Source organism: Aotus nancymaae, unplaced genomic scaffold (genome assembly GCF_030222135.1).
Source record: "Aotus nancymaae isolate 86718 unplaced genomic scaffold, 86718_ANA_hifiasm-v0.15.2.pri h1tg000029l, whole genome shotgun sequence".
NCBI lineage: Eukaryota > Metazoa > Chordata > Mammalia > Primates > Aotidae > Aotus > Aotus nancymaae.
In genome coordinates, this window is record NW_026988442.1 from 54,817,507 (window position 1) to 54,834,561 (window position 17,055).

Genomic DNA, 17,055 nt, shown 5'->3' on the forward strand with positions numbered 1-17,055 from the left:
GCATGATTGGAAACTTCATGAAGCCATGCTACTATTGGACTATCCATATTCAGATCTGTTTCCCATGAAGGAGAAAAACAATTGATTTATTTAGCTTCCTCTGTTATTTGTGGTTAAATCCAATCCTAATTAACACAGAAGCAGCAAAGCAAGTCATCCAGAGAAGCAGCAAAACAAGTCTACCTGACCATAGAAGGTAGAATTTTTGTTTGTAGATCAAATAAAACCTGTCAAAGAGATAGGCCCGTAGACAGGTTTTATTTGATCTACATAGTTTCTGGAAAAGAAATATGAATTTGTTTATAATGTTAAACATTAAGAGTGTGCTATGGTCTGAATGTGTTCCCTCTAAGTTCGTATGTTGAAATTCTAACTTGGAAGGTGACAGTATTAGACAGTAGGAGTCTTTTGACTTGATTGGGTCATCAGCGTGGAGCCCTTATGAATAAGAGTAGTGTCCTCATAAAACAGGTCCAAGGGAGCTCCTTTTCTCCCTCCACCATATGAGGACACAGGGAGAAGGTGCCGTCTATGACCCAGAAAGCAGCCCCTCACCAAACATGAAATCTGGCAAGTTGATCTCGGACTTCCTAGGCTCCAGAACTTTAAGAAATAAATTCCTGTTCTTTATAAGTTACCCAGTGTATGCTGTTTTACAGAATAGACGAAGACAAAGTCTTAACATAAAAATCCAGATTCTTGGCTGGTCTTGAAAATTCAGAAGATATGGCATCCTTGAGGTCTCCTCATGCTGTCATTGGCCAAAACTGAATAGTGACTGACACTTCTGTGTTGGGCATGGGCTTTTCTTATTTCATTCATTCATTCATTATGTATTGAGCTTATATCCACTGGCCTAGAGTTCCCACTATTAATAGTTTAGTTCTATTTTAGCATAGTTGAGTTGTTCTGTTTAATACAATTTTGTATCTTTCTTCCTTAATATTAGACAAGTATTTTTTCCTATGTGAAGGAATCCCATTTTGTTGCTTAGTTCTTTTATGGCTGGGTTGTATTTTGGTTTGTGACAGAATTGATTTCTGTCGACTCTGGGCAATAGCAGAGACATGTTCAGAGAAATCATAATGATGTCAAATAGCATCAAGAACACGTTAAAACTGCCCATGAAAATTCATCCAGAATAAGATCAGAAAGGCTGGGCTAGAGAAGCTGGTAGTTTTTAGGGTTAATTTTGATAAGAATTGCTACTTAGTTCATGCTTGCACTAATTATAGCCCTTCATATGGAAATAGACTATTCAACAAAAACCCTGCAAATTCCAGGTATCTTTGTTCCTATTTTGCTACCAAAACATACAGTGCATAAAAGGGTAAGTGTAGTAATAATTTCTGATTTTTCCCTCCAGATTTCAAGATACTATTTTAATAATGCCATTAGATTTTTCACTAATTCAAATAATTACTAAATAAAATATGACAAAACATTAAAATGTGGCTGTTTTATTAACTTCAGTACAATTGCTGCCTTCCTGTTCTTTTCTCAATTGTGTAAAAAGGAAAAGGAAAATTGATAATTTATAACAGTTGTGGTAGGTTTATAATGCATATTGATTATGCATATGTCTAAACTAAACTTTAAACCAAATCAAAAGTTTGTATCTGAAAGAAGATAAACTGAGAAAACATTAAAATCAAATTTATCAAAAACTAATGATCTTAAAGCAAACTCTAATTGTATGAATTGCACACTCAGAAAGTGAGTGTTCTTCTTTTGGGAGTTTAAAAGTCTTGTTATTTTCATTCCTTTTAAAAGATCCACTGTTGTTTCTTAACTTTCTTCTGGTTTTCTATTTGAGACATAAATTCATTGCTCTAGTCAGGAAAAGGTGACATGTGCATGCTGAGAAATACTCACGGGACCCCTTGTGGAATTGTTCGGCCATCACATGTACAAATCCATTTATAGCTGACTCTCTGTGGACTCAGGGCACACCTGACAGGTGTGCCAGACAGGCTTTTTTCTTCCCTAAAATGAGTGGTGCTATATTGTTTGGAAAGCGCACTGAAATATAAGCATCTAAAAGTCAGAACTTGTATTTCAAAGGTTAGTATAGGAGGCATTTCTTGTCTCCAGAAATAAGTACACTGATTTACATTATGAAATTTGGTTCATAGAGATGTAATAGGAAATTGAAAGCAAAGTTTACAGCCAATTCTAAATTGAGGATTCTATATTATATAAGGCTTTACTCTCTGTTATTTAAATACCATTACTTTTTACTCAAATATTTTTGAGGTGATTATTACATATAGGACATTAAGCTGTACATAAGCTATATGTGAACTAGGTCAAAATGTGATTATCCCACATTCAGTTTTTTCCAAGTGAACAAGCTGCTTTGTGTAAATATATTAGCTGTGAGAGAAGTTATGCTAGCATAGTCTTTAGGACAGAGAATTGTAACTTTCCCCTGCCATCAGTATTTTAAGTGTCTTCTGTGAATAAAGCTCTGTACTGTGTGCTGGGGAAACAGAGATCGAGATATGGGTGCTGCTTTCAAAGACTTTCTTTTTTTATGTAAAGGTTGATTTAAGAAAAAAAGAAACCCTAAACTATTTTTTGAATAAGTACTATCTAATTTCTTTATGGACATTTGAGAATATGTGTTTTGATAACAGATTAAGAGACTATCATTTCAGCTGGGTATGTGTCCTGAAATTAAAAAACTAAGTATGGAGACTATTTATATTTTTCTTACATTTTATTAAGCTTATCTCTGCTTGGGTGAAAGTTCTTCATACTTTTTATGACAATGATTATATTCTTTAATCCAGTGTTCTTGTTTCTTTAAAGCGTAAAAATGTTATTCTTCTTAAATTCCAGTGCTAGTGGATAAAAGGAGATTTGCAGCCTCTTGATGTTCCTCATCTACTCCCAGACAACCAGCGGCACAAGGAGAACCTGTCCAGGAAATATTTTTATGTACGGCACTCCCTGTCAGCTATGAAATTATGAAACCTGGCCAGATGAAGATAGTTTATGCAAATAGTCATTTATAAACTGAGCACCGAACAATGGAATGGCCTATCAATAGCTCATTTGATTTAGTTAAAAGGCAGAAATAATTGTCATGTTATTTCTGCCTCTGTCATGGCTTGATTTGATCTCTAGATTAGAAAATCTTCTGCCCTTTTTCATTATGTAAGGTTCATATTGATCCCAAATAACCCCTCTGACATAATTATTTTTGCTGTTTGCAAAAGGAAGGCGATTTGCTGCATGGAAAATGGAGTATGTTGGAGGGATCTAAGAGAATTAACTTGTAATTGGATGATTCTTGATGAAACTTACAACGGTCACTGTGAAGAAGGGAAAGTGACTATTGTAAAGGAAGGGAATCAGAGATGGGGGTGGGGGGCGGTATCTGCCTGCAGCCAGTAAGTACAGATTTACACAGGAGGATTAGACCAAAAAAAAAAAAAAAAAAAAAAAAAAAAAAAGATGTTTGTGACTTAGGTCCTTAGCTCATTCTACTTCAAATTCCTATCAAAGTGCCATTACATATTCTTTTATGTTGGACTGATTCATAAATGGAATATCTTATGATAATCTTTTTCTTGTTTCCCTCCTCCCCCACTATTTAATATATATTTTTTAAATTTTATTTTAAGTTCTGGGATACATGTGCTGAACGGGCAGGTTTGTTACTTAGGTATATGTGTGCCGTGGTGCTTTGCTGCGCACCTATCAACCCATTATCTAGGTTTTAAGCCCCACACACATTGGTTATTTGTCCTAATACTCTCCCTTCCCTCACCCCCCAACCCCCAACAGGTCCCGATGTGTGTGTTCCCCTCCCAGTGTCCATATGTTCTCATTGTTCAACTCCCACTTACGAGTGAGAATGTACAGTGTTTGATTTTCTGTTCCTGTGTTAGTTTGTTGAGGATGATGACTTCCAGCTTCATCCATGTCCCTGCAGAGGACATGATCTCATTCCTACTTATGGCTGCAAAGTATTCCATGGTGTATATGTACTACATTTTCTTTATCCAGTCTATCATTGTTGGGCCTTTGGGTTGGTGCCATGTCTTTGCTATTGTAAATAGTGCTGCAATAAACATACTTGTGCATGTGTCTTTATAGTAGAATGATTTATAGTTCTTTGGGTATATACCCAGTAATGGGATTGCTGGCTCAAATGGTATTCCTGGTTCTAGATCCCTGAGGAATCAACATACTGTCTTCCACAATGGTTGAACTAATTTATACTGCCAACAACAGTGTAAAAGCGTTTCTATTTCTCCACAGCCTCGCCAGCATCTGTTGTTTCCTGACTTAATAATTGCCATTCTGACTGGCATGAGATGGTATCTCATTGTGGTTTTGATTTGTATTTCTCTAATTATCAATAATGTTGAGCTTTTTTTCATATGTTTCTTGGCCGTATAAATGTCTTCTTTTGAGAGTGTCGACATCCTTTGTCTACTTTTTGATGAGATTATTTCTTTGTTTCTTGTAAACTTGTTTAAGTTCCTTGTAGATTCTGGATATTAAACCTTTGTCTGATGGGTAGATTGCCAAAGTTTTCTCCCATTCTATAGGTTTCCTGTTCACTCTGATGATAGTTTCTTTTGCTGTACAGCAGCTCTTTAGTTTAATTAGATCCTATTTGTCAAATTTGGCTTTTGTTGCAATTGCTTTTGGCATTTTTATCATTGAATCTTTGCCCATGCCTGTGTCCTGAATAATATTGCCTAGGTTTTCTTCTAGGGTTTTTACAATTTTTGGTTTACATTTAAGGATTTAATGCATCTTGAGTTAATTTTTGTATAATGTTTAAGGAAGGGATCCAGTTTCAGTTTTCTGCATATGGCTAGCCAGTTTTCCCAGCACCATTTATTAAATAGAGAATCTTTTCCCCATTGCTTGTTTTTGTCAGGCTTGTCAAAGATCAGATGGTTGTAGATGTGTAGTCTTATTTCTGATGTCTCTGTTCTGTTCCATTGGTCTATATATCTTTTTTGGTACCAGTACCATGCTGTTTTGGTTACTGTAGCCTTTATAGTATGGTTTGAAGTCAGGTAGCATGATACCTCCTCCAGCTTTGTTCTTTTTGCTTAGGATTGTCTTAGCTATACAGGCTCTTTTTTGGTTCCATATGAAATTTAAAGTAGTTTTTTCTAATTCTGTGAAGAATGTCAATGGTAGTTTGATGGGAATAACATTGAATTTATAGATTAATTTAGGCAGTATGGCCATTTTCACAATATCGATTCTTCCTATCCATGAGGGTGGAATGTTTTTCCATTTGTTTGTGTCCTCTCTTATTTTCTTGAGCACTGGTTTGTAGTTCTTCAAGGTCCTTCACATTTCTTGTTAGCTGTATTCCTAGGTACTTTATTCTCTTTGTAGCAATTGTGAATGGGAGTGTATTCTTAATTTGGCTCTCTGCTTGTCTATTGTTGGTGTGTAGGAATGCTTGTGAGTTTTGCACATTGATTTTGTATCCTGAGACTTTGCTGAGGTTGTTTATCAGCTTAAGGAGTTTTTGGGCTGAGATGATGGAGTTTTCTAAATATAGAATTATGTCATCTCCAAACAAAGACGATTTGACTTCCTCTCTTCCTATTTGAATACGCTTTGTTTCTTTTTCTTGCCGGATTGCCTGGTCCAGAACTTCCAATACTATTTTCAATAAGAGTGGTGAGAGAGAGTATCCTTATTTTGTGCCAGTTTTCAAAGGGAATGCTTGCAGCTTTTGCCCATTCAGTATGATATTGGCTGTGTGGTTGTCATAAATAGGTCTTATTATTTTAAGATGTGTTCCATGAATACCTAGTTTATTGAGAGTTTTTTTAACATCAAGGGATGTTGGATTTTATAGAAGGTCTTTTTTGCATCTATTGAGATAATCGTGGTTTTTGTCATTTTTTTTTTTAATTATACTTTAAGTTTTGAGGTACATGTGCAGAACGTGCAGATTTGTTACATAGGTATACATGTGCCATGCTGGTTTGCTGCACCTGTCAACCCGTTATCTACATTAGGTATTTCTCCTAATGCTATCCCTCCGCTAACCTCCTATCCCCTTACAGGCCCCGGTATGTGATGTTCCCCTCTCTGTGTCCAATTGTTCTCATTATTCAACTTCCACTTAAGAGCGAGAACACGTGGTGTTTGGTTTTCTGTTTCTGTGTTAGTTTGATGAAAAAGATGGTTTCCAGCTTCACCCATGTCCCTACAAAGGACATGAACTCATCCTTTTTTATGGCTGCATAGTATTCCGTGGTGTATATGTGACACATTTTCTTTATCCAGTCTGTCATTGATGAGCATTTGGGTTGGTTCCAAGTCTTTGCTATTGTGATTAGTGCCGCAATAAACCTATGTGTACATGTGTCTTTATAGTAGAATGATTTATAGTTCTTTGTGTATATACCCAGTAATGGGATTGCTGGATCAAATGGTATTTCTAGTTCTAGATCCTTGAGGAGTTGCCACACTGTCTTCCCCAATGGTTGAACTAATTTACATTCCCACCAACAATGTAAAAGTGTTTCTATTTATTCACATCCTCTCCAGCATCTGTTGTTTCCTGACTTTTTAATAATCACCATTCTAACTGGCGTGAGATGGTATCTCATTGTGGTTTTGATTTACATTTCTCTAATGACCAGATACTGCCCAAATTAATTTATAGATTCAAAGCTATCCCCATCAAGCTACCATTGACTTTCTTCACAGAATTGGAAAAAACTACTTTAAGTTTCATATGGAACCAAAAAAGAGCCTTTATAGCCAAGACAACCTTAAGCAAAAAGGACTAAGCTGGAGGCATCATGCTACATGACCCCAAACTATACTACAAGGCTACAGTAACCAAAACAGCATGGTACTGGTACCAAAACAGATATGTAGACCAATGGAACAGAACAGAGGCCTAGCAATAATACCACACATCTATAACCATCTGATCTTTGACAAACCTGATGAAAACAAGCAGTGGGAAAAGGATTTCCTATTTTAATAAGTGGTGTTGGGAAAACTAGCTAACCATATGCAGAAAGCTGAAACTGGATCCCTCCCTTACACCTTGTACAAAAATCAACTCAAGATGGATTAAAGACTTTAATGTAAGACCTAAAACCATAAAAACCCTAGAAGAAAACCTAGGCAATATTATTCAGGACATAGGTATGGGCAAAGAATTCATAACTAAAACACCAAAAGCAATGACAACAAAAGCCAAAATTATCATTGGTTTTGTTTATGTAATGGATTACATTTATTGATTTGTGTATGTTGAACCAGCCTTGCATCCCAGGGATGAAGCTGACTTGATTGTGATGGTTAAACTTTTTGATATGCTGCTGGATTTGGTTTGCCAGTATTTTATTGAGTATTTTCGCATTGATGTTCATCGGGGATATTGGCCTGAAGCTTTCTTTTTTTGTTGTGTCTCTGCCAGGTTTTGGTAACAGGATGATGCTGGCATCATAAAGTGAATTAGGGAGGAGTCCCTCCTTTTCCATTGTTTGGAATAGTTTCAGAAGGAATGGTACTAGCTCCTCTTTGTACATCTGGTAGAATTTGACTGTGAATCCTTCTGGTCCTGGGCTTTTGTTGTTGTTGTTGTTAGGCTATGTATTACTGCCTCAATTTCAGAACTTGTTATTGGTTTATTCAGGGATTCAACTTCTTCCTTCTTTAGTCTTGGGCCTCCTCCCCAACTCTTAAAGTTTTCTCCATTTTTCTTTTTCTTTTTCTTTTTTTTTTGAGATGGAGTCTCGCTCTGTCACCAGGCTGGAGTGCAGTGGCACCATCTCAGCTCACTGCAACCTTCGCCTCCCTTGTTCAAGCAATTCTCCTGCCTCAGCCTCCCAAATAGCTGGGACTAGAGGTGCACACCACCATGCCCAGCTAACTTTTGTATTTTTATTTTTTATTTTTTTATTGCATTTTAGGTTTTGGGGTACATGTGAAGAACATGCAAGATTGTTGCATAGGTACACACATGGCAGTGTGAAGTGCTACCTTCCTCCCCATCACCTATATCTGGCATTTCTCCCCATGCTATCTCTCCCCAACTCCCCACCCCCTGCTGTCCCTCCTCTGTTTCCCCCCGACAGATCCCAGTGTGTGATGCTCCCTCCCTGTGTCCATGTGTTCTCATTGTTCAACACCCACCTATGAGTGAGAACATGGCGTTTCATTTTCTGTTCTTGTGTCAGTTTGCTGAGAATGATGGTTTCCAAGTTCATCCATGTCCCTACAAAGGACACGAACTCATCGTTTTTTATGGCTGCATAGTATTCCATGGTGTATATGTTTCACATTTTACCTGTCCAGTCTATCATCTATGGACATTTGGGTTGGTTCCAGGTCTTGGCTATTGTAAACAGTGCTGCAATGAACATTCATGTGCATGTGTCCTTATGGTAGAATGATTTATAATCCTTTGAATATATACCCAGTAATGGGATTGCTGGGTCAAATGGAATTTCTATTTCTAGGTCCTTGAGGAATCACCACACTGTCTTCCACAATGGTTGAACTAATTTACACTCCCACCAACAGTGTAATTTACAGATTCAATGCTAACCTCATTAAGCTACCAATGACCTTCTTCACAGAACTAGAAAAAAACCACCTTAAACTTCATATGGAACCAAAAGAGAGCCTGCATAGCCAAGTCAATTCTAAGCAAAAAAAAAAAAAAAAAACAAAGCAGGAGGCATCACACTACCGGACTTCAAACTATACTATAAGGCTACAGTAATCAAAACAGCATGGTACTGGTACCAAAACAGAGATATAGACCAATGGAACAGAACAGAGGCCTTGGAGGCAACACCACACATCTATAACCATCTGACCTTTGACAGACCTGACAAAAACAAGCAATGGGTAAAGGACTCCATGTTTAATAAATGGTGTTGGGAAAACTGGCTAGCCATGTGCAGAAAGCAGAAACTGGATCCCTTCCTGACACCTTACACTAATATTAACTGAGATAGATTAAAGACTTAAACATGAGACCTAGCACCATAAAAACCCTAGAAGAAAATCTAGGCAAAACCATTCAGGACATAGGCGTAGGCAAGGACTTCATGACCAAAACACCGAAAGCATTGGCAAAAGCCAAAATAGAAAAATGGGACCTAATCAAACTCCACAGTTTCTGCACGGCAAAAGAAACAGTCATTAGAGTGAATCAGCAACCAACAGAATGGGAAAAATTTTTGCAATCTACCTATCTGACAAAGGGCTGATATCCAGAATCTACAAAGAACCAAAACAGATTTACAAGAAAAAAATGAACAAGCCCTTTTGAAAGTGTGCAAAGGACATGAACAGACACTTTACAAAAGAAGACATACATGAGGCCAACAAACATATGAAAAAATGCTCATCATCACTCGTCATTAGAGAAATGCAAATCAAAACTACATTGAGATACCATCTCACGCCAGTTAGAATGGCAATCATTAAAAAATCTGGAGACAACAGATGCTGGAGAGGATGTGGATAAATAATTTTTGTATTTTTAGTAGCGACAGGGTTTCACCGTGTTGGCTAGGATGGTCTCAATCTCTTGACCTCGTGATCTGCTCACTTTGGCCTCCCAAAGTGCTGGATTACAGGTGTAAGCCACCACGCCCGACCTTCTCCATATTTTTGCTTGTGTAGTTGTTTGGGAATTGTTCTCTAGATGGGTCATATATTACATAGTAGATCTTAAATTCCATAAGGAAGTGGACTCTGCCCTGCTTTTCTGGCATTTCCTCTAGAGAGTTGTTTTCAGTCATGCATACAAAACAATCCATTTGGAGCTAGTCTTTGAACTAACTTAGTAAAGCATCAATAAATCATTTAGAAATGTGTTCTCGTTACCATCTAGCAAATATTGGAAATAATAGTACCCACATTTTAGGATGCTGTGAAGTGTCAATTTAAGGAAGGTTCATCATGATGATTTGGGAGATTTCTCGTTGCTTAACGTGACACTCTGTTTTTGACAAAGCAATTATTCCTATTGAACTAATAAATGAGCTAGCTTCAAATGTTGTAGTGGTTGTATATTCTCTCTTCTATTCCAGCTGTATATATTATTTCTACTTCTTTCCCCCAAGAAAACTGTGAACTAAATAAATCCCCTTTAAATGAAGTCACAGGACTGTGTCATGGGTTTATAGGAGTGGATGGACAGAACATCATCACATCATTCAGTTGATGGTGGTGGCATTTCTCCCAGGTGCCAGGGCAGAAACAGGCCCATCAAAAAGCATCTCCAGCAATATTGCTTTTTGGTCGGTGTGTTATCTGAGAACATTTCAAAGCCACAAGCTGGAGAAAGAAATGCTTTCTTTTTTATGGGTTAAGGGAAGTGAGAAAGCAGTTGAAAACTTGATATTAATAGTTATATCTTCATGAATTGAACCTTGCAAAATGATATCTTTTTACTTGGCAAAAACTATTAATAATAGGATGCAGAGTGGGTTCAAGCAAAACTACAGTGACTTTTGGGATGGAAGCACTAACCTTGAAAAGATTTACAAGAATGCACTTTGATTGGATAAAGGTCTCTGTTTTATTTCACCCCTGAATTTGTTTCTAAATAATTTTCCAGCAGGACGTATCTCTTCACTCCCTCTATTCTCAGAGGGTTTCTAAGATATCGCTCCATTGTAATGCCTTTGTTCATAGCCAGCTGATTGCCATTTAAATATAGTGGGGAACTGTGTCTGTAAATTGAAATGTAGATATCGTACTAGAAGATTTCAATGCCAGTAGTCAGTATGAATTATTTGAGGCAATTGATCAAGTGCATACGTCCACTTCTAAGTGTGAACAAAAGTTCTGAGAAGGAATTTAGAGGAAAGAGATTTTATTCTATTAAATAGTTTGCAAACTGGGAAGAAACAGCCCTCAGCTTAAACTGAAGGTACATTCCAGAGAACAAAGGCTGGGTTTGTTTGGCTTTTATAGAGGAAGTTCCCATTTAGGTTTTCAGTCAGGTCCTCTTGTGAAAACTTGCTTAGTTCTGATTGGTTGATGCAGTTGAGTTCTGATTGGTTGATGCAGGCCACAGCCTGTTGGTTGATTCAGGTAACGTGGGCAGGAACAGTTAGTTATGAAAGTTCCAAAGTTAAGCAGATGTATGGCTTTTCTGGGAACTCACAGTATGTGTGTAGTCTCTAGTTAGCAAATGGCCACTTGGCTCTATTTTAAATTTAGGCCCAGTTTGCAATTCAAGATTCATCTTGAGAAACTGACTTCTTCAGGTTCACACAGCCATCTCCTTCTTATAGTATATGGTAAGGAAATGTAAATTAATTAATTTGAAGGTCACGTAAATCTCATGAACATCAATACTTTTTCATACTTTTAATAAAGACGGAGCAGGGAAGAAAATGTGGGGATCATGCCTACATTGTCTTATCTTTTCATCTTGAGGTTCTCCTTAAAGTAAGAAATAGGAAGTAGTGAGGAGGCAGTGGGAATAGTAAACTGTTTTGGGAGAAGCTGATGCATCTAAACTAAATCTTTACTTGGGCAGTGGCAATCACCAGTGACTTTCACAATCACCAGTTCCACACAGATCTCCAGGGAGAGTTGCAAAACTCACAAAGATAAATTAAAATTCCCTTCCTTGCTTGCCTCCTTCCTTCCTTTCTTCCCTCCCTCCCTCTCTCTCTCCCTTTCTCCTCCTTCCCTCCCTCCTTTTCTTCCTTTCCTCCCTGCCTCCTTGTTTCCCTCCCTCCTTTATTTCCTTTCCTCTTCCTTCCTTCCTTTCTTTTTGCTTCCGTTCTTCTCCTTCTCTCCCTTCCCCCTTCTCTTCTTGCTATCTTGTTAATACTTCCTTCCCTGGCATTTTCTCAGTTTAACATATTGTAGGGCTCATTTGGGGGAAAATTTGTCAGCTAGGCCCTCACCTTTCTGGGTTAGTGCTTTTCTCTCATTTTCCTCATCCTCTTCGATCTAATTTTCTAAGGAGGGAAATCACTTGAATTAAGAATGCGGCACTCCTCCCACCTCACTTTTGGGATTTAACAGGTCCCCCCATGGAGCTGCTAATTCCATGCAGTATGCATCTCGCTTGGCACAGAAGATCACCTAAATTGTGACCTATCAAATAATGAGTTTTCCAGTGATCAAGAATGTAAAACCTGCTAGAAAAATTAATATGTGCATCAAAGTTAACTATTATTGAAATGTATTCTTAGCTGCATGATTGTCTTCTTGTACCATGATTTGCTGGATGTAGACTACAGTTTTTCTTCATTTATCCCCTCTAGTGATTATCATCAACATTTGGTTTAAAGCATAGTTTTACAAATGTTTGCTTTTAAAATTCCTCAGTGTTTAAGGAGTTCTTACTGAATGGTGTTGCTAGACTTTTTGTAGCTGAGTAATATTTTTTCCTTACTAACTTATATTGGTAAATTTGTTCACAAAAGTAGAAATATTGCTCATCTGTAATAAACATCTCTGAGAGTCACAGCCATCACTGGAGCGGTGCACTTTCATGGAGATTATTCTCTTTTCAGTGTTGCTGACCTTTTGCTTCTTTATTAGTTGCTATAGTGATGATCTGAGCTCTGCTTAATAGAGCTTTACAAAAATGAAGATGATCAATAAGCTTGTTAATGCTAATATTTATATAGATGTTTCCTAATAACACATATCAAAATAAAATTTAGTCATGTAAATGTATTCAACAGTGGAATTGTATATTTAAAAACACATTTAAATAGATGTTTATGTAAGATGCAGGAGATTAAATGCATTCTGTGGCTTTTTAAAAAAATTGGAATACCTTTGTGCAGACATAAAATATAGAGACAGTTTGAAAGATCATTGTGAAATACACAATAAAATCATTTTATAACAGCAAACTTTAGAGGTTGGAAGTACCATGGCTGATGATTACTAAAGCAAAGTCAAGTCAGAGAATTCTTTTAGTACCTATTCTAAGAACACTCATTCTAGGCCAACTTCTCCTCATATGCACCTGTACAACTACTAATAATTTAAGAGGAATACTGAAACACTCAGGGGAAGAAAAGTTGGTAATCAGTGAAAATTCACTAGGCAAAGTAGTAGAACAGCATGGATTATGTTCATTTCTGAAGTTCACTTAACTTTTAAATCTTTTACTTACTGATAGTAGATAGACTATCTTTGGCATTATAGTGAAATCTCTATGAACACATTTGTGAGGAATTTGATTCTTTTTTCCTTCCGAATTAAATAATATTTGTTTTCAAATGATAGTTATGTATTTTTTGACACATTGTAGGTAAAGTGCAAGAACATCTAAGGTATTAAGCTCTCTAGCATTGTCAGTGCAAAGGAGGACATCTGGCGAATGGCGAAACTATCAAGGCCATTATCATTGCCATTTGTTGAGATGCCAAGGTGCAGGTGTCAGGCTATTGCTTTCCAAGCATGGTCTCCCATGGTTTTTCTGGCCGATGGAGAATCAGCTGGGGAGGCGGTTTGCCAAAGGTTCACAGCAAGAAGATGGTAGCCCAGAGGTGGAGCTGGGTTTCTCTCTCTCTAGAACCTGGATTTCTCTCCTTCTCCTTGATGTTTGAGAACCTAAGTCTCCTCAATTCTGCTCCCATATTCTATCAAATGCACTCTAAGATTTATTAAAAACGAAACACTGCAGTAGTAGGACAAGGGGATGAAATGGATTGATGCAGAGGCTATCTTTAGTCAATGAAAAGGAAATGAACAATGTGTCAGTTTCAAGTGTCAAAATAACTTCTTTCAAAAACAGGAAATTATCTGTCATCATAGATTTTTCATGTATCACTTTTTTCTAAATTAAAAAAAGATTTCTTAAATGCAAGATGAAGTTTAAGCAAAAAAATTGGCTTCATGTGTTTTTAAAATTAGAATCACAAATTTAATTATATCCTTATGTTACTTGGTTTCAATGATCACATTTATTTTTTCTAAAATGAAAAGTCTTGTCTCTTATAGGACTACCACTAGTAGAACTTTTAGTAATTCTGTCATTTAAGAACTATTTGCTGATCATCTACTATGTGTCAGGCATCATTGTAAACACTGGACATATGGCTGGGAACAACGCAGGCAAACTTCTTCCTCTCCCAAAGCTCATGTCCTCTGGAGGGAATTGGGTAATAAATAAATGAGTATATGATGTGTCAGGTGGTGATTAGAGCTAGGAGTTAAAATCAAGCAGGACAAGGGTCTAGAGAGTGAACAGGGAATGGGAAAGAAGTGCTATTTTAGGTAAGGTTGTCACTCAACATCCTGGTCTCCCAATTGACTTCTTGCATTAGGTTTCTAATTGGCCTGTTCACTTTTATTCTTGCTTCTCTAGTGTCTATTCACACAGTGGCCACTCAGAATAAAAGTTAGATCATATTTCTGTCTTACCGAAACCCTGAAACAACTTCTTAGAATAAAATTCACAGTCCTTTTCTTAATCCTTTTTATCCCACCATCACTCCCTCTCTCTTCCCTGCTTCATTTTTTTCATAATGCTGTTCTTTCTTGCTTTTGTGTTAAACATCTGTGTCATAGATGTATGAGAACGTATATGACTCAAGAACAGGGATTTGGGCTCTTTCCTCACCATTGTATCTCCAGCACCTGGAATAGTGGCAACACATTGCAAGAGCCCAATAATTATTTTGGCATGAAAGAATGAATGTACATGCATTAAAAGTGGACTGCTGTGGCTAGGAATGGTGGCTTACACCTGTAATCCCAGCACTTTGGGAGGCTGAGGTGGCTGGGTCACCTGAGGTCAGGAGTTCGAGACCAGCCTGGCCAACATGGTGAAACCCTGTCTATATAAAAATACAAAAATTAGCCAGGCATGGTGGCAGGCACCTGTAGTCCCAGCTACTCAGGGGGCTGAGGCAGGAGAATTGCCTGAACCTGGGAGGTGGTAGTTGCAGTGAGCCCAGATCGTCCCACTGCACTCCAGCCCTGGGTGATAGAGTGAGACTCCATCTCAAAATAATAATAATAATATAATAAAATGTCCTGCTGAATAATGGAGGGAAAATAGTAGACAGAAAAGCGTCAAATGCTTCAGAGATCCTAAAAACAGATCCCATGTGCTAGTTTCCATTATCATAATCATATTGCTAATTGTCACCTGCCATAACCATTCCTAGCTGCAGCCTAATCTCATTTTCCTTTCTCCATCTTTGCTTATACCAGAGAGCCTTTACCAGTGAATATTAGTGCATACTGTGTAACTGCATATTCTGGATGTGAAATTTTGGTGATTCCAATTCCACTTCCAAAAATACTTAAAATGTGTTGATTTATGATCATGTTTTTTTCTTCTTTAAACTGTAGCATCATCAAATGCCCCAAAACTTGGACCCATGGAGCTGGCCGTCATTATTACTGTGCCTGTTTGCCTCCTGTCCATAGCTGTGATGCTGACAATATGGGCATGCCAGGGTCGACAGTGCTCCTACAGGAAGAAAAAGAGACCGAATGTGGAGGAACCATTTTCTGAGTGCAATCTGGTAAATGCTGGAAAAACCCTAAAAGATCTGATTTATGATGTAACTGCCTCTGGATCTGGCTCTGGTATGTGACCGTTGTCCATTTTTTCATAAGAAAACTCTTTATTTAAAAGTAAATAAAAATGTTTTAACAAAAATGGCCCAGACGTTATGAATTTCATCTTGAAAGGATACATGATAAGCTCTGGTATAGGAACTCCTTTTAGTATTTGATGAAGAGAAAAACATCGTGGCCTGTAGAATTAAGTCTTTTCAGTTGCTTTTTGTAGCTTTAGGTGTTCAGATTCTTATGTTCACTTTCCTTCAGAATTTATTTCTGAAGTAAGAAAGCAGTTTCCCTTCTCTCCTCCCTACCTCCCCCCATTATGATTACTAACAATCACTATTGCTTTCTTGGTAATGTTTTATGGACACAAAAAAGTCAGGGTTGTGGTATTTAAGGTGTTGAGTTCTGAGGGAAAGATGTTGGTTATACAAAGTGTGTTCTTTGATCACTTTTGCTTATGGTTATGAAAATTTTCAGAATCTGTAGATACCCCCTGGGATGTATGTGAAGTTAACAGGGAACTCATCTGTTCTTAAGGCAAAGAAACAGAAGATTAAAGAGAGCAGCTCAGCATTGCTGTGCTAGCTTTTGCTGGTTACGGTGACAGGAGGTTAATAACTCTCTTCCTCTTTAATGGAACTCCAGAACCCCTGGTAAAGCATTCAGAGTACCAGGCTGTATTATATATAGTATTATAGCCTAAATGAGCCTTTCTCACAACACAGTGCATTTGAAGGCTTTTTTTTTTTTTTTTTTTTTTTTTTGCAGGAGGTGGGGTGAGTGGGTGGTGGTGGGGGTGGGGCAGTTTTCCCCAGAATAACAAACTTCCTAAAATGGTAGGGGATTCCCTACTTTTATATATGTATCCACAAATCCTACCAGCTTGTGGTTTACAGAAATTTGAACAAGAGTGACCATAGGTGAGCCACTTCAGAAGCCCCTGCATCTCTTCTTGTTTCGGAAGAATCATTAAGATTATAGCCCAACATTTTGAAGAACTCCCTTGCCAATGTCTTTCAGGAAAATCCAGGCAGGCACAATTAACAGACGTAGGCAACAGAGGGGTGATAACATCTCTATGTGCATCCATAATTAGCATGAAGCAGCTTTGGATTCATCAGAAAAGAAAAGCATAATCGAACCCAGATAGTTTGCTCCTTCTGGGACAAAATCACCTGCCCTCCCACTAATGAAGTCTAAATGTTTACACCCTCACTGTACACATTAGGTAGCATCTTTCAAAGGAAGAATACTAGTAAGAAAACCCCCAAATTGCAAAGTTTTAAAAACTGGAATCTAAATTAAATTAAATTATTGGCTAGAAGACTGCCTTCCCTCCCTCCTTCCCTCCCTTCCCCCTTTTCCCCCTCCCCCACTTTCTGCCTGTAGGGTTTTGTGACTAATTGCTGAAATCCATAACAGCAGATTTATAGTCTGCCGTTATTTAGGCTGTGCTTATATGTTCATATGGGAACATATGAATGAACATTGACTCATTTTAGGTGCATGGACCAA

The 17,055-nt window shown here is 37.7% G+C and overlaps 1 protein-coding gene across 1 annotated transcript in view; it reads left to right on the top strand.

The window, feature by feature from the left end:
• Positions 1–17,055, top strand: part of ACVR1C (activin A receptor type 1C) — a 108,508-nt gene that overhangs the window by 61,847 nt on the left and 29,606 nt on the right. The window contains exon 3 of the mRNA XM_021665906.2: positions 15,319–15,558. Within this exon, the coding sequence (XP_021521581.1) occupies positions 15,319–15,558 (240 nt within the window). The remainder of the gene's footprint in view (positions 1–15,318; positions 15,559–17,055) is intronic.